General features: G+C 44.8%; 1 protein-coding gene across 2 annotated transcripts in view; it reads left to right on the top strand.

Moving 5' to 3' along the window:
• Positions 1-2,029, top strand: part of TNNT3 (troponin T3, fast skeletal type) — a 34,248-nt gene extending 32,219 nt beyond the window's left edge. For both annotated transcript variants that reach the window (XM_066626919.1, XM_066626912.1), the window contains one exon: positions 1,661-2,029. In XM_066626919.1, the coding sequence (XP_066483016.1) occupies positions 1,661-1,709 (49 nt within the window). In that variant the 3' untranslated portion in view covers positions 1,710-2,029. The remainder of the gene's footprint in view (positions 1-1,660) is intronic.
• Positions 2,030-23,703: the final 21,674 nt, after the last annotated feature.

Raw genomic sequence — 23,703 nt, 5'->3', positions numbered from 1 at the left:
AGTGCAATGTCACAATGAACTGTGCTTCTTACATGGGCTCTGTGGGAATAGAATCACAGAATAGAATGAGGGTGCCAACGATCTATTCTCTGACAAAAGAGTTGGCAGCTACTTGTCTTGAATGTATAAGGTTCGTTTTCAGAAGGCTTTCCTAAGTTATCTGACAGGTAAAGTATGCACTCTGTGTGTGTCACTGTTTCAGATTGTTTCATAGATGAAATTACTGCTGAACAATTTCACTGGTGTTGGCAACCAAGTAAGCCTTAAGGTGCTTCCTTATTGCAGTTACATCTGAATACCTCTCCTCTTTCTTGGCTTTCAATGGAAGTGTCCAAAGGGAGCATATATTCCAAGCTTTAAACCACAAAGCCTCTGGATATTAATCCAGTTTGGCTTGCTGGGCAATGTTTATTACCATCAAGGGTTAAACAGTGTTCATATACTTCAGTAACTTCAAGAAGAAGCCTTGTCAGTGGGTGCTTGAAATGGGGAGGTTGGGAGTGAATGATGCACAAATGTTGCCGGTGGGACACATCATATTGCAGAGACTCTAACACTAGACTAACTTACTCACCTGGAATTCACCTATGCATCTAGTACTGAGCAGGAAGGTAAGTGTCCTGCATGTTTCGGGCATTGCTTACTCTGCATGCAAAATGAAGCAGTTTGGAAATCATTTGAACTATAGCTTCAGAACTGTTGGAGGACTGTGTCCTTGTTTCCGTTGTCTTTAGGAAAAGAGATTATTGGCCCTATTACAGTAAAATGTGAACTTTACACTGTAAAGTCATTGGGCAAAGCGGAGAACTAATTTGTGAACAATCCCAGTTCATTAGATATGTGCCAGTCGGAGTATTATATAATGTAAGGTGTAAGCCTATGCATGTTTACTCAGAAGTAAGTCCCACTGTGTTCAGTTTGGCTTAGTCAAAAGGAAGTATTATATGATTGTAGCCATAGATCAGTTATTGCCGTTAGTGACTTAGTAACTAAGGGCACAATCCTAAGCAGGTCTACTGAGAAGAAAGTCCTATTGTATTCAATGGGACTTACTCCCAGGAAAGCGAGGTTAGGATTGCAGCCCAAGTCAAGAATGCACAGCTTCTGTATTCTTGGGGCCCACTGGTTTCCACACTGTGGTATAGATTCTGGCAATAGATGTTGCTGCATAAAATCCCTTTATGGGTGATCCGATGTAAAAGTGGCATTACTCAGACATAAGGGCTTTGCATTTATGGAGTCCATGTGTTTGGGCACAGTTAAGGCACTGAATACAGAACTCAGAGAAAAATGACATTTGATATAGAATCTTTTCTCCCAGCTGTGCATCTCATAAACTTGTGAAACTGTGAACAAAATTTTTATCTCGTATTGACTGCCACATGAATGAGATAAAATTGTTTCAGGGGCCTGATCTAACCTGTAGGCTACCAGTTGGCCACTTCTGGATTAAGTGAAAGCTTCAGAAACAGGAATATCGCTTGAGAATTTCTTTGATCGCCTCCCAAATTAACGCCCTCCCAGTTGAAGGGATGCCTGGTCAGCCTGTTCTGATGACATGAGCGTGCAAAGCATCTCAGTAAATTGGAATGGACAATAGTTGGTAAGGACAAAGCTGCAGCAAGTGCACTGATGTCTGTTCCTCCTTTCCCTATTACAGTAGCAAGAAGGCCGGAGCAAAGGGCAAAGTTGGAGGACGCTGGAAGTAAAGATCCAGAAGGCGCCTGCAGGCAGACTCCTCAGCGGTGGCATGGCTAAACATTGCTGGTCTCCTTTCCCTCTTCAAACATGAATTCCGTTCCCTCGCCTGAGCAAAACCAAAGTTGCAACATCAGCCTGTATTGCCCACTGCTTGTTTCAAGGGCTCCCACATCTTTCAGAACCATTGCCCTGGAATGGAAATGATTCCCTGCTGACACCATTTACTACCTGCTGCGCGTGTTTCCTAATACCAGCCCTACGCTGCCCCGTAGATTGCAGTGTATGAATCACTTGGTTTTGTAAATAAAGTGTGACCGATAACATATTTCTCCCATACAGTTGCTGACTAGCCATTTTATTCTTGTTCTTTCATTATAATTAACAGTGTCTGTTTCTTTGTTTAAAGCCCTGGAGTTCATGGACCCAGTTCATTAGTTGGGAGAATTTAGCAAAGGCCTAAATGCACATCAATTCTTATACACCTAGCTGTACAAAATTAAGATATCTCATGTAGTCTGTTCCTATCTGAGTTCATTCAGAAGTAAGCCCCACAGATTTCAGTGTAGGTTTGCACAGGATTGCAGCCTTAAGAGCCACAAGTGCCCATTGTGGAACATTTTGGGTCATAATTGGAATGACAATGTCCATGGATTCTACAAACATCTCCTGTCCAGCATGCCCAGTCTTCTCAGATCCCCATTAGTTTTCCCTCCTGAGGTCTCTAGAAAAAAGGGAGATCAACCTGATGTGAGCTGCAACTCCTCATTGTGTGGTCTGGTATGCATAATCTGTTGCTCTCCCCTTCCTACAGAATTATTTGGCAAGACAGGATAGGGAATTCTTCAGGTATGTGGCTGACAGACCCCTGGAAAGATGAACCCACAAAATCCTCTTTGTTTCTCCTACATTCCTAGATATCCATGAATTATACAGCAATGAATTCAGTTGCAGGACCTCACAGTTGTGCTATAACTACTGTAGTCATATGCACACCTGAAAAAACATCCAATTCTTTTCCACCTGGCCCAGGTTCCAGTATCACATAAATTCAAAAAGATCACCTTAACTTTTGGGAGATGTATCTGTAATAGGTAAAGTGGTAAAATAGGAATTGCCCATTTTTGGTTGTAGCTAAAATCTGAAATGCATCAAAAAAAGTTGTGCACCATCGAGGTTACTGTTGCTGACATTCCAAGTTCTTTCTGCTCAGATCTACTAACTGTTCGTGCTGTGTTCTGTTCAACAGCGAACAATTTCATCAACTGTAGGGGAAAAGATGGTGGCTACTGTCCTATGAACAGTAACTGATCACAGACCTACTGCTTTGACTCCTCCCCAACATTAGCACTCACTATCTGAATATATTGTACTGTGTTAAGCTGCAGACACAGGGTCAATAAAGACCTACAAGGGTGAAGCTAGAAATAACCCCAAGAGCAGGTGAAGGATTTTTTGTTGTGCTTTTCTCCACTGTTGTTCCTCTACTGACACTGGCACACAGGGCCCAGTTCTAACTAAATGCTCCACCTGACCTTTGGTGTAATCATAGAGCAGCATTTACTTTTGTGTATAATAACTGACATATCTCTAAGGTGTAGTTCTCAACACTCCATCACATTCCCCACATTCCAGTCTAGACATTCTGCAAAGGGAGTGGTGAGCAAAGGTGACCAAATTCTGGACTGCTCTACTTCAGACTCCAGATGTGTTGGTTGTATTTTTAAATGTGCCAGACCCCAACAAATAAACACCCGAGAGATGTCTTCCCTAAACCTCAATGTGCTCATTTATTATATTATTAGTTTTGGGTAGGGGAGGATTAAACAAATACAGTCTGAAGTGGAACAGTCCAGAAATCCACCACCCCAGTTGATCTGTGTTGTGTAGACGGAAGGCCCAATCCTATCCAACTTTCCAGTGCCAATGCAGTTGCAATACTGCTCTGTGGTAAGGAAACAAATGCTCCCTTACTTTGAGGAGGCCTCCATGTCTGCCCCACTACAAGGTACAGTGCATGCCCCATTTGCATGACTGCTGCACTGGAACTGAAAAGATGGATCAGATTGGGCCCTGAGTCTGCAAGCCTGGAATGGGATTATGCAAATAGGGAGCAGGTATGCTTTTTAATGATGAGGGTTAGCGATAGTTTTAGCTCCCACCACAATGGTGTCCACAAAGCCACCCCTTTTGCTACATCAAAGAATAGCCATCATTCATTCTTATTGGGAAGTCACTCTAAAATTGGGGATACTGTGATGGAGGCAACACCTGCAGATCAGCCTTGAACTCAGCTACCATTGACAGGAATCCTGTGGTGGAAGTTCCCCTGCTCACTTTTGAAGGTATCTCCGAGGTTGTAAGAATGTGGGCAATTTATTCTCGAACCTTCCCACCTCAAACAAATCTAGGAGCCAGGGTTCCAGGCAGGGCCCATGAGAGGGGTTGCAGGGGGTAACTTGTACCTGGGCCCAGATTCAAAAAGGGGGCCAAAGGAGGGGGCTCAGAAATTTCCTATGATTTCACATTTTCCTATCTCATCTGGATTCGCTGACTGCTCAGGATGCTGGAGGAGCTACTATGAGTTTGTGGCAGTGGCTGCTGCCACAAGCCATATATGCTGGGTCGAGGAATGCATACATGACACTCCTTAACACAATGTCAAATCTGGAAGGAAACTGGCCTGCTACAGTGGCTTTTGGATCCGCTGGCCATGAAGGAGTGCATAGGAGCTCAGGAACACAGCTGCAGGACTACAGCTGCTGCAGAATTAAGTTTTGTTATGCATAGGACACTTTCCATACCAGTGTGAGCCTAAATACAATGATGCAAATTTCTGCAATTATTGTCTATATTTAAAAGATTTTAGAGAGACTTAAGAGTGTGCTTGGTTTTCTGTATTTCTGTACCTAGCTGCCAACTGCATGGGAAGGTAGACCTGGGATCCACATTGGGAAGCACAGAGACCTGAACTCTAAAGAGTTTTCCAGCTGTCATCACCCTCCCCCACTCTGTTTACCTCACTCCCCTTTGTGAAGGGACCCAAAAGAAACTTTGTACCCCCAATAAAAATCCTCTCAATGTCCTCCCTGACAGTGTACTCCATGCTTCAAGAATCCTTTCTTTAATCAAAGCAGAAAGCAGAGTTTACTATCATTTGCTCTGGATCTTACTCCATATCACTATTGCCAAACTTTTGGGGGGATTAATAGCCCCATGGGAAAAGGTAGGAAGAGTCAATCACATCATCCAAGCAAAGCAAGTCCACACAGCTCTCCTCCCTGCAGCTGGAGTAAGTCAATTCCCATGACAATTTGTCATTTGCCTGGGCAGGGAGATTTTGAATGGACCTTAATATACCAGATAAAAACATTTTCCTCCTTTGAATAATCCATTATTATTGTACTGGAGAAGTTATTAAGTGTTCTGTGATGCAAAGGTAGGAACCATCTAATAAAACAGCAAGCAATTTTTTAAAAATCACTATTTTTATTAAGATTTAATAAAATAATTTCCATTTTTATCCAAAGCACATTTGTCCATTTGCTAACTTTGATAGAAGGTCAACTTGAGAAGCAACTAGATTGTGTGATGTCATCACAACTGTTGTCCTTGCAGGAGTAAAGACTCTGGAGGAATACAATGTTGAAAGTGTCTTTTCAAATTGGAATGAATGATCTTCTATAATCCCTCAGTGCCTTTCTTGAATAGGACCAGGTGTGTCAATGTAACTGTATGGACGTTGGTCAGATGGACATGCTCTACATTTTCTCTCATTGGTCTTCTGCATGTGGACCTTTTCAAGAAAGAGGTGAGGGTGGAAGCAGCCAGAGACTGCTTGGACTGCCATTCTTGATGTCATTCAACTGGAGCCATGCTGGCCAACCTATTAGAATATTGTGCCACAGGCAAGCGACAGTTGGGGCACATAAGGCAAGAATTAGGAGGGCTTGCCAGCCTGGCTGTTGTTGCCTCTGTCCAAGAAAAGTGTCAGAGTCTAAGTAGACACAAACCCCTCCCCACAACTGCATCAAGGACTCCTTGAAGACATAAGATAGTATGATAGTGCTCTGTTCTCGTATGGTATTCGTTTATTATTTTTCTTTTCCACCTTAATTTTTGTTTGGAAAGAGGTAAAAATGTTGATGTGAAGTTGTGTTAAAGTTTCTCTACATATGAAAGTGTTCTGACTTTCTTTTCCTCCCAATTTAACTCTCCTGTCTCTGTCTCAGATTACAAACAGATCTGAGTTTTTAAAATCATTCTTCTGACCTCTGCTTCAGTTTCCCCCAACATTCCTTCCTTCCTTCTGCTCTCATACTCCCTTGCACATTCTGACCATCTACCTTACTTTTATTCCTTCCTTTCCATGTCCCACCATCTCTTTCTTATTCCTTCCACCTTCCATGATCATACTTTTCTACCAATTGGCTTTTATTCCCTTTCTCCCCTCCTTTCCAACATCCTCCCTATATTCACCACCATCATTCTCTTTTGTTCCTCTTTCTCCCTTAGGTGAACTTAGAGCCCAGTCCTAGGGGGACCTAATGCTGGTGCTGAGCTCCAGTGCCAGTGCTAGGTATCACAAATGTGTTGCTAAGCATGTCCATGGCACAGAGAGGTGGGGCCGCTGGTGCTGTGCCAGCGCCAGTCAGTGCTGGACTTTGTGCCACATGGACAGCTGGCCAGCGCTCCTCCAGCAATGGCTGGCAGTGAGTATTTTTAGGGTGGGGCAAGGTGGGGAGTGGGGTGAAATTGGGCAGAGGGAGGGTGGAAAGAGGGGAGGATCAGGCCCAGGGCTGGAGATGGTGCCAGACTGTCACCATATCCTAAACCTTCCTCCTGGCCCAGGTAGCCCAAACATTCTTATGTTTGTGCCCGCTCAAAAGTGGGTGCAGATCCAAGGAGACCCATAAGCGCTGTGGCTGTGTTACCTGGGATAAGGAAGCAAACCCCAAGGAGATTCCTGGCGCTAGCCTGGTGTCCACTGGATCCACTGGTCACCATTTTGGCGATGCTAGAGCCCCAGGTGCTGCTGGTGGTAGGACTGGGTGCGAAAGGACTAGGATAGGTGCAATATGCCCTACATATCTGTGTTTTATTCCTTTTTTTCTATACCACAAAGCTTTCCCCTTCTCTCCCCCCCCCCCACATTATCAGGTGCATGCTATTCACATAGCTCTCTTATTATTTTCTTCTTTCTTACAGTATCAGGCTCAATCTGGTGCCACATGGCTCTATTTTCTTCCTTCTTTTCTATCTTTCATTATCAGGCTTAACTTGGCCACTGTATACCTGTGTCTTATTCCTTTCCCACCAATCTCTCCCTTATTCTTTCTCTTTTTTATGTTATCAGGCTCAAGTTGACCACACTGAGTGCTACTGTATTCTTCATTTTCTTTCTTACATTTTCAGACTCTATTTGGCCACTACTTACCGGTGTCCTATTCCCTTTTTTTCTACTTCCCAATGAGCTCTCCCTCATTTCACCTCTCCCCTCACTTATCATCCTAAATTTAACCACTTCTTACCTGTGTCCTATTCCATTTTTCCTTTCCTTGCCTTGCTGCCCTCAATTGCCCCACATCATCAGGCTCAATTTGGACATACTGAGCTCCCTAGCATTCCTTATTTTACTTTTTACATTATTGGACTCTGTATGGCCAAACATAGCTCTTTTGTTTGCCTTCTTTCTTGGCCACTACTTTCCTGCATCTTATTTCATTTCTTTCTTTCACACTGAGCTCTCCCTCATTCCTCTTTCTTCCACTGAGTTTTCATGCTCATTTTGGCCACACTTCTCTCTTTTATTCTTTTTATTGTTACATTATATTCAATTTGGCCACCATGTAGCTTTTATTTCTCCTTTTCTTTCAACATTGTCAGGTATAATTTCAACACTACTTATTCATCTGCCTTCTTTCCTACACTCTCATTCTTCCGTTCTCTCCCTAATTTATCAGCCTTAATTTGGCTACACAACTTTCTTTTCTTCATTGCATTCACAGGCTCCTTTTGGTCACTACATACCGGTGTCTTACATTTCTTTTTCACTTTCCATTCTACCCCATGTTATCCTGGCTCAATCAGAGCACACTTAGGGCCCAATCCTAATAGCACTGAGCTCTGGCACCAGCGCTGCGTGTTGTAAACACACTGTAAAGCATGTTTGTGGCACCCTCTGAGTAGGAAGTGCTGGCCCCCCACAGCGCCTGGAGCAAGGCAAGAGCTGCAGATGAAAGTAAGGGATGGAGGGAGGAACTGGCCTGGAAGGGGGGCGGAGATGACGGTAGGCTCTGTTGCCATATTCTGTCCTCCCTCCTGGCCTCTGCAGCCTGTCATGGGGTTCCTCAGCTCTGTGGCCACTCTAATGTGGGTGCAGAGTAGGGAGACCCATTGCTACCAGCTGCTGTCTACCAGGGTATGGGAATAAATACTCCCCTGAGGAGACCCTTGGCAGTGTCCTGGTGCCCACAGGATCAGGCAGTCGCCGTTGTGGGCACTGGGAACCATAGGATTGGGCTGCCTGCTCTCTTGTATTCCTTGTTTTCTTCCTTATATTATCAGGGTCTATTTGACTATTACTTCCCTGTGTCTTATTCCCTTTTTTGTCCCACTGAGCTCTCTCTTATTCCTTCTTACTTTATCAGTAACTGACTTTATCAGTTCTTTCCTTATTTTTATCAGGCTAACATAGTCCATGTATAGTTTCTTTGATAACATTTCCTCCCCTTTATTCTATAAAACTCAAGTTGGCCACACACAGCTCTCTTTGATAGCTTCTTTTCTTACTTATATTGTCACTTGACACTTTTTTGTGGGCACAATCCTAACCAACTTTCCAGCACTGGTGCAACTGCAATGCAACCCCAAGGTAAGGGAGCAAATGTTCCCATAACTTGATGAGGCCTCCAAGACTGCCTCCCTACCACAGGATGCAGTGCACACCCCATTGGCATGGCTGCACCAGCCCTGGAAAATTGGATAGGATTGGGCCCTTAGTTCGCTCTTATTCTCCCTTTCCTCCTTTATCAGACTCAGTTTGGCCACACCTAGCTCTCTCTTGTATCTACTTTTCTTTCATATATTATCAGACCAGATGTGGCATCTACTACTTACCTGGGCCTTATTCATTTTTTTTCCCTTCCTTATGAGATCAACCATCCTCCTTGTTTTTTCTTGAGCTCTCTGTTATTCCTTTGTGATCAGTTTCAATTTGGTGACATGTAGGTCTCTTTTATTCCTTCCTTTCTGTCATTTTATTAAACCCTATTGGCAACCACTTACCTGTGTCTTATTTCTTCTTTTTCTTTCTCACTAAACTCTCTACATTCCTAATCCTCCCCTATCCAAATTATCAGAATCGGTTTGGCTATACCTAGCTCTATTTTTTATATTATCTTCTTTCTTATCAGTCTCATTTTGGTCTCAAGCAGCTCAATTTTATTCATTTCTATCGTAAGTTACGAGGCTCCATTTCATAACATCAGTGGGTCCCAAATCTACGGGTTGGCCTTACATGAACCCACATTAAGCCCCTATAACTCTTTCTTCACTTTCTTAGAAGTGTCAATTTCTTAGAAGTGTCAAAGTGTCACGATGTCAATTTGGCCACACCTCGCTGTCTTTTGTAACTAACTTTTTATCCTTACCTTATGAGGCCCAAGAGGGTAACAAGTTTCCTGTGCCATATTCTCCTTTTCTGTCCTTCCATGATTTTTCCTATATTACTGGAATCAAGTGGCCACGCTAAGTGCCTTTTTATTCTGACATTTCATTTTAATAAGATCAGGCTCAATCTGGAAACACAGCGCTGAACAATTCTTTCTGTTATATATTATCAGACAGTATTTGTCCACTACATACTTGTGTCTTATTCATTGTTGCTCTCTCAAATTGAGAGCTTCATTATTCATTTCCCCCATGTTTCAGGCCTATTTTGTCCTCACTGAGCTCTCTTATATTACATCTTTTCTTTCTTAAATTATCAGGCTGTGCTTGCTCAAGGCTCACCTGCATGTTATACCTTGTTGCTCTTTCCCATTCAGGACTCCTTTATCCCATACTCACCTGTGTCTCATTCCTTATTCCCCTTTCCCTTTCAGGGGTCCTAGATCCCTTCCCCCTTTTTGCTTATGCCTCAGGCTCATTTTGTCCTCACTGAGCTTTCTTGTATGCCACCTTTTCTTTCCTAGTTTATGTGCCTGTGTTTGGCCAATACTCACCTGTGTCTCATTCCTTATTCCCATTTCCCTAAAAGGGCTGCTTGATCCTTTGCTTATGCCTCAGGCTGATATAGTCCTCACTGAGCTCTCCTGCAGTCCACCTTTTATTTCCTACATTATGTGCCTGTGTTTGGCCAATACCCACCTGTGTCTCATTCCTTATTCCACTTTCCCATAATGGGCTCCTTGATCCTTCTCCCCTTTGTGCCTTTTCATCAGGCTCATTTTGTCCTCAATGAGCTCTCTTGTAGTCCACCTTTTCTTTCCTACATTATGTACCTGTGTTTGGCCAATACCCACCTGTGTCCCAATCCATGTTCCCCTTTCCCTCTCAGAGCTCCTTGATCCCTCCCCCTTTTTGCCTGTGCCTCAACCTCATTTTGTCCTCACTGAGATCTCTTGTATTCCACCTTTTCTTTCCTAGTTTATGTGCCTGTGTTTGACCAATACCCACCTATATCTCATTCCTTATTCCCCTTCCCCTTAAAGGGCTCCTTGATCCCTCCCCCATTTTTGCCTGTGCCTCAGGCTCATTTTGTCCTCACTGAGCTCTCTTGTATTCCACCTTTTCTTTCCTAGTTTATGTGCCTGTGCTTGTCCAATACTCACCTGTGTCTCCTTCCTTGTTCCCCTTTCCCTTAAAGGGCTCCTTGATCCCTCCCCCTTTTTGCCTGTTCCTCAGGCTCATTTTGTCCTCACTGAGCTCTCTTCTATTCCACCTTTTCTTTCCTAGTTTATCGGCCTGTGTTTGGCCCATACTCACCTGTGTCTCATTCCTTATTCCCCTTTCCCTTTCTGGGATCCTTCATCCCTCCAGCCTTTTTGCCTGTGCCTCAGGCTCATTATATCCTCACTGAGCTCTCTTGTAATCCTCCTTTTCTTTCATAAATTATGTGCCTGTGTTTTTCCAATACACACCTGTGTCTCATTCCTTATTGCCCTTAACGGGCTCCTTGTTCCCTCCCTCCTTTTTGCCTATGCCTCAGGATCATCTTGTCCTCACTGAGCTCTCTTGTATTCCACCTTTTCTTTACTAGTTCATGTGCCTGTGCTTGGCCAAAACCCACCTATGTCTCATTCCTTGTTCCCCTTTCCCTTTCAGGGCTCCTTGATCCTTCTCCCCTTTGTACCTGTGCTTCAGGCACATTTTGTCCTCACTGAGCTCTCTTGTATTCCACCTTTTCTTTCCTACATTATGTAACTGTGTTTGGGCAATATTCACTTGTGTCTCATTCCTTGTTCCCCTTTCCCTAAAAGGGCTCCTTGATCCCTCCCCCATTTTGCTTATGTCTCAGGCTCATTTTGTCCTCACTGTGCTCACTTGTATTCCACCTTTTCTTTCCTAGTTCATGTGCCTGTGTTTGGCCAATACCCACCTGTGTCCCATTCCTTGTTCTACTATCCCTCTCAGAGCTCCTTAATCCCTCCCCCTTTTTGCCTGTACCTCAGCTTCATTTTGTCCTCACTGAGCTGTCTTGTATTCCACCTTTGCTTTCCTACATTATCTGCCTGTGTTTGGCCAATACAAACCTGTGTCTCATTCCTTATTCGCTTTTCCCTCTCAGGGCTCCTTGATCCCTCCCCCCTTTTTGCCTAAGCCTCAGGCTTATTTTCCCCTCACTGAGGTCTCTTGTAGTCCACTTTTTCTTTCCTACATTATGTGCCTGTGTTTGGGCAATACTCACCTATGTGTCATTCCTTGTTCCCCTTTCCCTTAAAGGGCTCCTTGATCCCTCCCCCCTTTTTCCTGTGCCTCAGGCTCGATTTTCCTCACTGAGATCTTTTGCAGTCCAAATTTCCTTTTCTAGTTTATGTGCCTGTGTTTGGGAAATACACACATATGTCTCATTCCTTATTTCCCTTTCCCTTTCAGGGCTCCTTGATCTTTCCCCCCTTTTTTCCTGTGCCTCAGGCTCATTTTTTCCTGACTCAGCTGTCTTGTATTCCACCTTTTCTTTCCTACATTATGTAACTGTGTTTGGGCAATACTCACCTGTGTCTCATTCCTTGTTCCCCTTTCCCTTAAAGGGCTCCTTGATCCCTCCCCACTTTTTCCCTATGCCACAAGCTCATTTTGTCCTCATTGAGCTGTTTTGCAGTCCACCTTTTTATTCATAGTTTATGTGCCTGTGTTTGGGAAATACACACATATGTCTCATTCCTTATTCCCCTTTCCATTTCAGGGCTCCTTGATCCCTCCCCCCTTTATTCCTGTGCCTCAGGTTCAATTTGTCCTCACTAAGCTCTCTTTTATTCCACCTTTTCTTTCCTAGTTTATGTGCCTGTGTTTGGCCAATACCCACCTATGTCTCATTCCTTATTCCCCTTTCCATTTCAGGGCTCCTTGATCCCTCCCCCCTTTATTCCTGTGCCTCAGGCTCATTTTGTCCTCACTGAGCTCTCTTGTATTCCACCTCTTCTTTCCTTGTTTATGTGCCTGTATTTGGCCAATACTCACCTATTTCTCATTCCTTGTTCCCCTTTCCCTCTCAGAGCTTCTTGATCCCTCCCCCTTTTTTCCTGTGCCTCAGGCTCATTTTGTCCTCACTGAGCTCTCTTGTATTCCACCTTTTCTTTTCTAGTTTATGTGCCTGTGCTTGGCCAATACTCACCTGTATCTCATTCTTTGTTCCCCTTTCCCTTTCAGTGCTCCTTGATCCCTCCCCCTTTTAGCCTGTGCCTCAGTCTCATTTTTTCCTCACTGAGCTCTCTTGTATTCCACCTTTTCTTTACTAGTTTATGTGCCTGTGTTTGGCCAATACTCACCTGTGTCTCATTCCCTTTTCCCTTAAAGGACTCCTTGATCCCTCCCCCCTTTTTGCCTATGCCTCAGGCTAATTTTGTCCTCACTGAGTTCTTTTGCAGTCCAACTTTTCATTTCTAGTTTATGTGCCATTGTTTGGCAAATACCCACCTATCTCTCATTCCTTATACCCCTTTCCCTTTCAGGGCTCCTTGATCCCTCCCCTTTTGCCTGTGCCTCAGGCTCATTTTGTTTTCACTGAGCTCTCTTGTATTCCACATTTTCTTTCCTAGTTTATGTGCCTGTGCTTGGCTTATACCCACCTATGTCTCATTCCTTGTTCCCCTTTCCCTCTCAGAGCTCCTTGATCTTTCTCCCCATTTTTGCCTGTGCCTCAGGCTCATTTTATCCTCACTGAGCTGTCTTGTATTCCACCTTTTCTTTCCTGGTTTATGTGCCTGTGTTTGGCCAATACCCACCTATGTCTCATTCCTTATTCCCCTTTCCCTTTCAGGGATCCTTTATCCCTCCCCCCTTTTTGCATATTCCTCAGGCTCATTTTGTCCTCACTGAGCTCTCTTGTATTCCACCTTTTCTTTCCTGCAGTATGTGCCTGTGTTTGGCCAATACTCAGCTATGTCTCATTCCTTGTTCCCCTTTCCCTTTCAGGGCTCCTTGATCCTTCTCCCCTTTGTACCTGTGCTTCAGGCACATTTTGTCCTCACTGAGCTCTCTTGTATTCCACCTTTTCTTTCCTACATTATGTAACTGTGTTTGGGCAATATTCACTTGTGTCTCATTCCTTGTTCCCCTTTCCCTAAAAGGGCTCCTTGATCCCTCCGCCCTTTTTGCCTGTGCCTCAGGCTCATTTTGTCCTCACTGAGCTCTCTTGTATTCCACCTTTTCTTTCCTAGTTTATGTGCCTGTGCTTGGCCAATACTCACCTGTATCTCATTCTTTGTTCCCCTTTACCTCTCAGAGCTCCTTGATTCCTACCCCTTTTTGCCTGTGCCTCAGGCTCATTTTTTCTTCACTGAGCTCTCTTGTATTCCACCTTTTCTTTCCTAGTTTATGTGCCTGTGTTTGGCCAATACTCACCTGTGTCTCGTTCCCTTTTCCCTTAAAGGGCTCCTTGATCCCTCCCCCCTTTTTGCCTATGCCTCAGGCTAATTTTGTCCTCACTGAGTTCTTTTGCAGTCCACTTTTTCTTTCCTACATTATGTGCCTGAGATTGGCCAATACTCACCTGTGACCCATTTTTTATTCCCCTTTCCCTCTCAGAGCTCCATGATCCCTCCCCCTTCTTTCTGCCAGTGCCTCAGCCTCATTTTGTCCTCACTGAGCTGTCTTGTAAAACACCTTTGCTTTCCTACATTATCTGCCTGTGTTTGGCCAATACAAACCTGTGTCTCATTCCTTATTCCCTTTTCCCTCTCAGGGCTCCTTGATCCCTCCCCCCTTTTTGCCTATGCCTCAGGCTTATTTTGCCCTCACTGAGGTCTCTTGTAGTCCACTTTTTCTTTCCTACATTATGTGCCTGTGTTTGGGCAATACTCACCTATGTGTCATTCCTTGTTCCCCTTTCCCTTAAAGGGCTCCTTGATCCCTCCCCCCTTTTTCCTGTGCCTCAGGCTCAATTTTCCTCACTGAGATCTTTTGCAGTCCAAATTTCCTTTTCTAGTTTATGTGCCTGTGTTTGGGAAATACACACATATGTGTCATTCCTTATTTCCCTTTCCCTTTCAGGGCTCCTTGATCTTTCCCCCCTTTTTTCCTGTGCCTCAGGCTCATTTTTTCCTCACTGAGCTGTCTTGTATTTCACCTTTTCTTTCCTACATTATGTAACTGTGTTTGGGCAATACTCACCTGTGTCTCATTCCTTGTTCCCCTTTCCCTTAAAGGGCTCCTTGATCCCTCCTCCCTTTTTCCGTATGCCACAGGCTCATTTTGTCCTCATTGAGCTGTTTTGCAGTCCACCTTTTTATTCCTAGTTTATGTGCCTGTGTTTGGCCAATACCCACCTATGTCTCATTCCTTATTCCCCTTTCCATTTCAGGGCTCCTTGATCCCTCCCCCCTTTATTCCTGTGCCTCAGGCTCATTTTGTCCTCACTGAGCTCTCTTGTATTCCACCTTTTCTTTCCCAGTTTATGTGCCTGTGTTTGGCCAATACTCACCTATTTCTCATTTCTTGTTCCTCTTTCCCTCTCAAAGCTCCTTGATTCCTCCCCCTTTTTGCGTGTGCCTCAGGCTCATTTTTTTCCTCACTGAGCTGTCTTGTATTCCACCTTTGCTTTCCTACATTAAGTGCATGTGTTTGGCCAATACTCACCTATGTCTCATTCCTTGTTCCCCTTTCCCTCTGAGAGCTCCTTGATCCCTCCCCCTTTTTGCCTGTGCCTCAGCCTCATTTTGTCCTCACTGAGCTGTCTTGTATTCCACCTTTGCTTTCCTACATTATCTGCCTGTGTTTGGCCAATACAAAACTGTGTCTCATTCCTTATTCCCTTTTCCCTCTCAGGGCTCCTTGATCCCTGCACCCCTTTTTGCCTATGCCTCAGGCTTATTTTGCCCTCACTGAGGTCTCTTGTAGTCCACTTTTTCTTTCCTACATTATGTGCCTGTGTTTGGGCAATACCCACCTGTGTCTCATTTCTTATTCCTCTTTCACTTTCAGGGCTCCTGGATCCCTCCCACTTTTTGCCTGTGCCTCAGGCTCATTTTGTCCTCACTGAGCTCTCTTCAATTCCACCTTTTCATTCCTTGATCCCCTTTCCCTCTCAGAGGTCCTTGATCCCTCCCTTTTTTGCCTGTACCTCAGGCTATTTTTGTCCTCACTGAGCTGTCTTCTATTCCACCTTTTCTTTCCTAGTTTATGTGCCTGTCTTTGGCCAATACCCAATACCTATCCTTTGCTAGTTTATGTGCCTGTGTTTGGCTAATATCCACCTATGTTTCGTTCCTTATTCCCCTTTCCTTTTCAGGGCTCCTTGATCCCTCCCCCTTTTTGCTTATGTCTCAGGTTCATTTTGTCCTGACTGTTCTCTCTTGTATTCCACCTAGTTTCCTAGTTTATGTGCTTGTGCTTGGCCAATACTCACCTGCGTCTCCTTCCTTGTTCCCCTTTACCTTTCAGGGCTCCTTGATCCCTCCCCCTTTTTGCCTGTGCCTCAGGCTCATTTTGACCTCACTGAGCTCTCTTGTATTCCACCTTTACTTTCCTAGTTTTTGTGCCTGTGTTTGGCCAATACCCAACTATGTCTCATTCCTTATTCCCCTTTCCCTTTCAGGGTTCTTTGATCCCTCCCCCACTTTGCCTATGCCTAAGGCTCATTTTGTCCTCACTGAGCTCTCTTTTATTCCACCTATTCTTTCCTAATTTATCTGCATGTGTTTGGCCCATACTCACCTTAGTCTCATTCATTGTTGTCCTTTCTGGGCTCCTTGATCCCTCCCACCATTTTGCCTGTGTCTCAGGATCATTTTATCCTCACTGAGATCTCTTGTAATCCTCCTTTTCTTTCATACATTATATGCCTGTGTTTTTCCAATACTCACCTGCGTCTCATTCCTTGTTCCCCTTTCCCTTTCAGAGCTCCTTGATCCCTCCCCCTTTTTGCCTGTTCCTCAGGCTCATTTTGTCCTCACTGAGCTCTCTTGTAGTCCACCTTTTCTTTTCTAATTTATGTTCCTGTGTTTGGGCAATACTCACCTGTGTGTCATTCATTGTTTCCCTTTCCCTTTCTGGGCTCCTTGATCCCTCCCACCTATTTGCCCGTGTCTCAGGATCATTATATCCTCACTGAGCTCTCTTGTAATCCTCCTTTTCTTTCCTACATTATGTTCCTGTGTTTGGCCAATACTCACCTTTGTCTCATTCATTGTTCCCCTTTCTCTTTCAGGGCTGCTTGATCCCTCCCCCCCTTTTGCCTGTGCCTCAAATTCATTTTGTCCTCACTGAGCTCTCTTGTATTCCACCTTTTCTTTCCTAGTTTATGTGCCTGTGTTTGGCCAATACCCACCTATGTCTCATTCCTTGTTCCCCTTTCAGTGCTCCTTGATCCCTCCCCCTTTTAGCCTGTGCCTCAGTCTCATTTTTTCCTCACTGAGCTCTCTTGTATTCCACCTTTTCTTTACTAGTTTATGTGCCTGTGTTTGGCCAATACTCACCTGTGTCTCATTCCCTTTTCCCTTAAAGGACTCCTTGATCCCTCCCCCCTTTTTGCCTATGCCGCAGGCTAATTTTGTCCTCACTGAGTTCTTTTGCAGTCCAACTTTTCATTTCTAGTTTATGTGCCATTGTTTGGCCAATACCAACCTATGTCTCATTCCTTATACCCCTTTCCCTTTCAGGGCTCCTTGATCCCTCCCCTTCTGCCTGTGCCTCAGGCTCATTTTGTTTTCACTGAGCTCTCTTGTATTCCACATTTTCTTTCCTAGTTTATGTGCCTGTGCTTGGCTTATACCCACCTATGTCTCATTCCTTGTTCCCCTTTCCCTCTCAGAGCTCCTTGATCTTTCTCCCCATTTTTGCCTGTGCCTCAGGCTCATTTTATCCTCACTGAGCTGTCTTGTATTCCACCTTTTCTTTCCTGGTTTATGTGCCTGTGTTTGGCCAATACCCACCTATGTCTCATTCCTTATTCCCCTTTCCCTTTCAGGGATCCTTTATCCCTCCCCCCTTTTTGCATATTCCTCAGGCTCATTTTGTCCTCACTGAGCTCTCTTGTAGTCCACCTTTTCTTTCCTACATTATGTGCCTGTGTGTGTGCAATACTCACCTGTGTCACATTCCATTTTCCCCTTTCCCTCTCAGTGCTCCTTGTTTGCTCCCCCTTTTTGTCTGTGCCTCCGGCTCATTTTGTCCTCACTGAGCTCTCTGATATTCCACCTTTTTTCCCCTACATTATGTGCCTGTGTTTGGCCAATAAACACCTGTGTCTCATTCCTTGTTCCCCTTTCCCTTAAAGGGCTGCTTGATCCTTCCCCCCTTTTTGCCTATGCCACAGGCTCATTTTGTCTTCAATGAGTTCTTTTGCAGTCCTCCTTTTCTTTCCTAGTTTATGTGCCTGTGTTTGGCCAATACTCACCTGTGTCTCATTCCTTATTCCCCTTCAGGGCTCCCTTATTCCCTTTCAGGGCTCCCTGATCCTTCTCCCCTTTTTTCCTGTGCCTCAGGCTCAATTTTCCTCACTGAGATCTTTTGCAGTTTATTCCCCTTTCCCTTTCAGGGCTCCTTGATCCTTCTCTCCTTTTCTCCTGTGCCTCAGGCTCAATTTTCCTCACTGACATCTTTTGCAGTTTATGTGCCTGTATTTGGCCAATAATCACCTATTTCTCATTCCTTGTTCCCATTTCCCTCTCAGAGCTTCTTGATCCCTCCCCCTTTTTGCCTGTGCCTCAGGCTCATTTTGTCCTCACTGAGCTCTCTTGTATTCCACCTTTTCTTTCCTGCAGTATGTGCCTGTGTTTGGCCAATACTCAGCTATGTCTCATTCCTTGTTCCCCTTTCCCTTTCAGGGCTCCTTGATCCTTCTCCCGTTTGTACCTGTGCTTCAGGCACATTTTGTCCTCACTGAGCTCTCTTGTATTCCACCTTTTCTTTCCTACATTATGTAACTGTGTTTGGGCAATATTCACTTGTGTCTCATTCCTTGTTCCCCTTTCCCTAAAAGGGCTCCTTGATCCCTCCGCCCTTTTTGCCTGTGCCTCAGGCTCATTTTGTCCTCACTGAGCTCTCTTGTATTCCACCTTTTCTTTACTAGTTTATGTGCCTGTGCTTGGCCAATACTCACCTGTATCTCATTCTTTGTTCCCCTTTACCTCTCAGAGCTCCTTGATTCCTCCCCCTTTTTGCCTGTGCCTCAGGCTCATTTTTTCCTCACTGAGCTCTCTTGTATTCCACCTTTTCTTTCCTAGTTTATGTGCCTGTGTTTGGCCAATACTCACCTGTGTCTCGTTCCCTTTTCCCTTAAAGGGCTCCTTGATCCCTCCCCCCTTTTTGCCTATGCCTCAGGCTAATTTTGTCCTCACTGAGTTCTTTTGCAGTCCACTTTTTCTTTCCTACATTATGTGCCTGAGTTTGGCCAATACTCACCTGTGTCCCATTTTTTATTCCCCTTTCCCTCTCAGAGCTCCATGATCCCTCCCCCTTCTTTCTGCCAGTGCCTCAGCCTCATTTTGTCCTCACTGAGCTGTCTTGTAAAACACCTTTGCTTTCCTACATTATCTGCCTGTGTTTGGCCAATACAAACCTGTGTCTCATTCCTTATTCCCTTTTCCCTCTCAGGGCTCCTTGATCCCTCCCCCCTTTTTGCCTATGCCTCAGGCTTATTTTGCCCTCACTGAGGTCTCTTGTAGTCCACTTTTTCTTTCCTACATTATGTGCCTGTGTTTGGGCAATACTCACCTATGTGTCATTCCTTGTTCCCCTTTCCCTTAAAGGGCTCCTTGATCCCTTCCCCCTTTTTCCGTATGCCACAGGCTCATTTTGTCCTCATTGAGCTGTTTTGCAGTCCACCTTTTTATTCCTAGTTTATGTGCCTGTGTTTGGCCAATACCCACCTATGTCTCATTCCTTATTCCCCTTTCCATTTCAGGGCTCCTTGTTCCCTCCCCCCTTTATTCCTGTGCCTCAGGCTCATTTTGTCCTCACTGAGCTCTCTTGTATTCCACCTTTTCTTTCCCAGTTTATGTGCCTGTGTTTGGCCAATACTCACCTATTTCTCATTTCTTGTTCCTCTTTCCCTCTCAAAGCTCCTTGATTCCTCCCCCTTTTTGCGTCTGCCTCAGGCTCATTTTTTTCCTCACTGAGGTCTCTTGTAGTCCACTTTTTCTTTCCTACATTATGTGCCTTTGTTTGGGCAATACTCACCTATGTGTCATTCCTTGTTCCCCTTTCCCTTAAAGGGCTCCTTGATCCCTCCCCCCCTTTTTCCTGTGCCTCAGGCTCGATTTTCCTCACTGAGATCTTTTGCAGTCCAAATTTCCTTTTCTAGTTTATGTGCCTGTGTTTGGGAAATACACACATATGTCTCATTCCTTATTTCCCTTTCCCTTTCAGGGCTCCTTGATCTTTCCCCCCTTTTTTCCTGTGCCTCAGGCTCATTTTTTCCTCACTGAGCTGTCTTGTATTCCACCTTTTCTTTCCTACATTATGTAACTGTGTTTGGGCAATACTCACCTGTGTCTCATTCCTTGTTCCCCTTTCCCTTAAAGGGCTCCTTGATCCCTCCCCCCTTTTTCCGTATGCCACAGGCTCATTTTGTCCTCATTGAGCTGTTTTGCAGTCCACCTTTTTATTCCTAGTTTATGTGCCTGTGTTTGGCCAATACCCACCTATGTCTCATTCCTTATTCCCCTTTCCATTTCAGGGCTCCTTGATCCCTCCCCCCTTTATTCCTGTGCCTCAGGCTCATTTTGTCCTCACTGAGCTCTCTTGTATTCCACCTTTTCTTTCCCAGTTTATGTGCCTGTGTTTGGCCAATACTCACCTATTTCTCATTTCTTGTTCCTCTTTCCCTCTCAAAGCTCCTTGATTCCTCCCCCTTTTTGCGTCTGCCTCAGGCTCATTTTTTTCCTCACTGAGGTCTCTTGTAGTCCACTTTTTCTTTCCTACATTATGTGCCTTTGTTTGGGCAATACTCACCTATGTGTCATTCCTTGTTCCCCTTTCCCTTAAAGGGCTCCTTGATCCCTCCCCCCCTTTTTCCTGTGCCTCAGGCTCAATTTTCCTCACTGAGATCTTTTGCAGTCCAAATTTCCTTTTCTAGTTTATGTGCCTGTGTTTGGGAAATACACACATATGTCTCATTCCTTATTTCCCTTTCCCTTTCCGGGCTCCTTGATCTTTCCCCCCTTTTTTCCTGTGCCTCAGGCTCATTTTTTCCTCACTGAACTGTCTTGTATTCCACCTTTTCTTTCCTACATTATGTAACTGTGTTTGGGCAATACTCACCTGTGTCTCATTCCTTATTCCTCTTTCACTTTCAGGGCTCCTGGATCCCTCCCCCTTTTTGCCTGTGCCTCAGGCTCATTTTGTCCTCACTGAGCTCTCTTCAATTCCACCTTTTCATTCCTTGATCCCCTTTCCCTCTCAGAGGTCCTTGATCCCTCCCTTTTTTGCCTGTACCTCAGGCTATTTTTGTCCTCACTGAGCTGTCTTCTATTCCACCTTTTCTTTCCTAGTTTATGTGCCTGTCTTTGGCCAATACCCAATACCTATCCTTTGCTAGTTTATGTGCCTGTGTTTGGCTAATATCCACCTATGTTTCGTTCCTTATTCCCCTTTCCCTTTCAGGGCTCCTTGATCCCTCCCCCTTTTTGCTTATGTCTCAGGTTCATTTTGTCCTGACTGTTCTCTCTTGTATTCCACCTAGTTTCCTAGTTTATGTGCTTGTGCTTGGCCAATACTCACCTGCGTCTCCTTCCTTGTTCCCCTTTACCTTTCAGGGCTCCTTGATCCCTCCCCCTTTTTGCCTGTGCCTCAGGCTCATTTTGACCTCACTGAGCTCTCTTGCATTCCACCTTTACGTTCCTAGTTTTTGTGCCTGTGTTTGGCCAATACCCAACTATGTCTCATTCCTTATTCCCCTTTCCCTTTCAGGGTTCTTTGATCCCTCCCCCACTTTGCCTATGCCTCAGGCTCATTTTGTCCTCACTGAGCTCTCTTTTATTCCACCTATTCTTTCCTAATTTATCTGCATGTGTTTGGCCCATACTCACCTTAGTCTCATTCATTGTTGTCCTTTCTGGGCTCCTTGATCCCTCCCACCTTTTTGCCTGTGTCTCAGGATCATTATATTCTCACTGAGCTCTCTTGTAATCCTCCTTTTCTTTCATACATTATATGCCTGTGTTTTTCCAATACTCACCTGCGTCTCATTCCTTGTTCCCCTTTCCCTTTCAGAGCTCCTTGATCCCTCCCCCTTTTTGCCTGTTCCTCAGGCTCATTTTGTCCTCACTGAGCTCTCTTGTAGTCCACCTTTTCTTTTCTAATTTATGTTCCTGTGTTTGGGCAATACTCACCTGTGTGTCATTCATTGTTTCCCTTTCCCTTTCTGGGCTCCTTGATCCCTCCCACCTATTTGCCTGTGTCTCAGGATCATTATATCCTCACTGAGCTCTCTTGTATTCCACCTTTTCTTTCCTAGTTTATGTGCCTGTGTTTGGCCAATACCCACCTATGTCTCATTCCTTGTTCCCCTTTCCCTTTCAGTGCTCCTTGATCCCTCCCCCTTTTAGCCTGTGCCTCAATCTCATTTTTTCCTCACTGAGCTCTCTTGTATTCCACCTTTTCTTTACTAGTTTATGTGCCTGTGCTTGGCCTATACTCACCTGCGTCTCCTTCCTTGTTCCCCTTTCCCTTTCAGTGCTCCTTGATCCCTCCCCCTTTTAGCCTGTGCCTCAGTCTCATTTTTTCCTCACTGAGCTCTCTTGTATTCCACCTTTTCTTTACTAGTTTATGTGCCTGTGTTTGGCCAATACTCACCTGTGTCTCATTCCCTTTTCCCTTAAAGGACTCCTTGATCCCTCCCCCCTTTTTGCCTATGCCTCAGGCTAATTTTGTCCTCACTGAGTTCTTTTGCAGTCCAACTTTTCATTTCTAGTTTATGTGCCATTGTTTGGCCAATACCCACCTATGTCTCATTCCTTATACCCCTTTCCCTTTCAGGGCTCCTTGATCCCTCCCCTTCTGCCTGTGCCTCAGGCTCATTTTGTTTTCACTGAGCTCTCTTGTATTCCACATTTTCTTTCCTAGTTTATGTGCCTGTGCTTGGCTTATACCCACCTATGTCTCATTCCTTGTTCCCCTTTCCCTCTCAGAGCTCCTTGATCTTTCTCCCCATTTTTGCCTGTGCCTCAGGCTCATTTTATCCTCACTGAGCTGTCTTGTATTCCACCTTTTCTTTCCTGGTTTATGTGCCTGTGTTTGGCCAATACCCACCTATGTCTCATTCCTTATTCCCCTTTCCCTTTCAGGGATCCTTTATCCCTCCCCCCTTTTTGCATATTCCTCAGGCTCATTTTGTCCTCACTGAGCTCTCTTGTAGTCCACCTTTTCTTTCCTACATTATGTGCCTGTGTGTGTGCAATACTCACCTGTGTCTCATTCCATTTTCCCCTTTCCCTCTCAGTGCTCCTTGTTTGCTCCCCCTTTTTGTCTGTGCCTCCGGCTCATTTTGTCCTCACTGAGCTCTCTGATATTCCACCTTTTTTCCCCTACATTATGTGCCTGTGTTTGGCCAATAAACACCTGTGTCTCATTCCTTGTTCCCCTTTCCCTTAAAGGGCTGCTTGATCCTTCCCCCCTTTTTGCCTATGCCACAGGCTCATTTTGTCTTCAATGAGCTCTTTTGCAGTCCTCCTTTTCTTTCCTAGTTTATGTGCCTGTGTTTGGCCAATACTCACCTGTGTCTCATTCCTTATTCCCCTTCAGGGCTCCCTTATTCCCTTTCAGGGCTCCCTGATCCTTCTCCCCTTTTTTCCTGTGCCTCAGGCTCAATTTTCCTCACTGAGATCTTTTGCAGTTTATTCCCCTTTCCCTTTCAGGGCTCCTTGATCCTTCTCTCCTTTTCTCCTGTGCCTCAGGCTCAATTTTCCTCACTGACATCTTTTGCAGTTTATGTGCCTGTATTTGGCCAATACTCACCTATTTCTCATTCCTTGTTCCCATTTCCCTCTCAGAGCTTCTTGATCCCTCCCCCTTTTTGCCTGTGCCTCAGGCTCATTTTGTCCTCACTGAGCTCTCTTGTATTCCACCTTTTCTTTCCTGCAGTATGTGCCTGTGTTTGGCCAATACTCAGCTATGTCTCATTCCTTGTTCCCCTTTCCCTTTCAGGGCTCCTTGATCCTTCTCCCCTTTGTACCTGTGCTTCAGGCACATTTTGTCCTCACTGAGCTCTCTTGTATTCCACCTTTTCTTTCCTACATTATGTAACTGTGTTTGGGCAATATTCACTTGTGTCTCATTCCTTGTTCCCCTTTCCCTAAAAGGGCTCCTTGATCCTTCTCCCCTTTCTACCTGTGCTTCAGGCAC

Source organism: Tiliqua scincoides, chromosome 1 (genome assembly GCF_035046505.1).
Source record: "Tiliqua scincoides isolate rTilSci1 chromosome 1, rTilSci1.hap2, whole genome shotgun sequence".
NCBI lineage: Eukaryota > Metazoa > Chordata > Lepidosauria > Squamata > Scincidae > Tiliqua > Tiliqua scincoides.
Note: the sequence above shows the minus strand (reverse complement) of the source record. Positions and strands in the feature narration are given on the sequence as shown.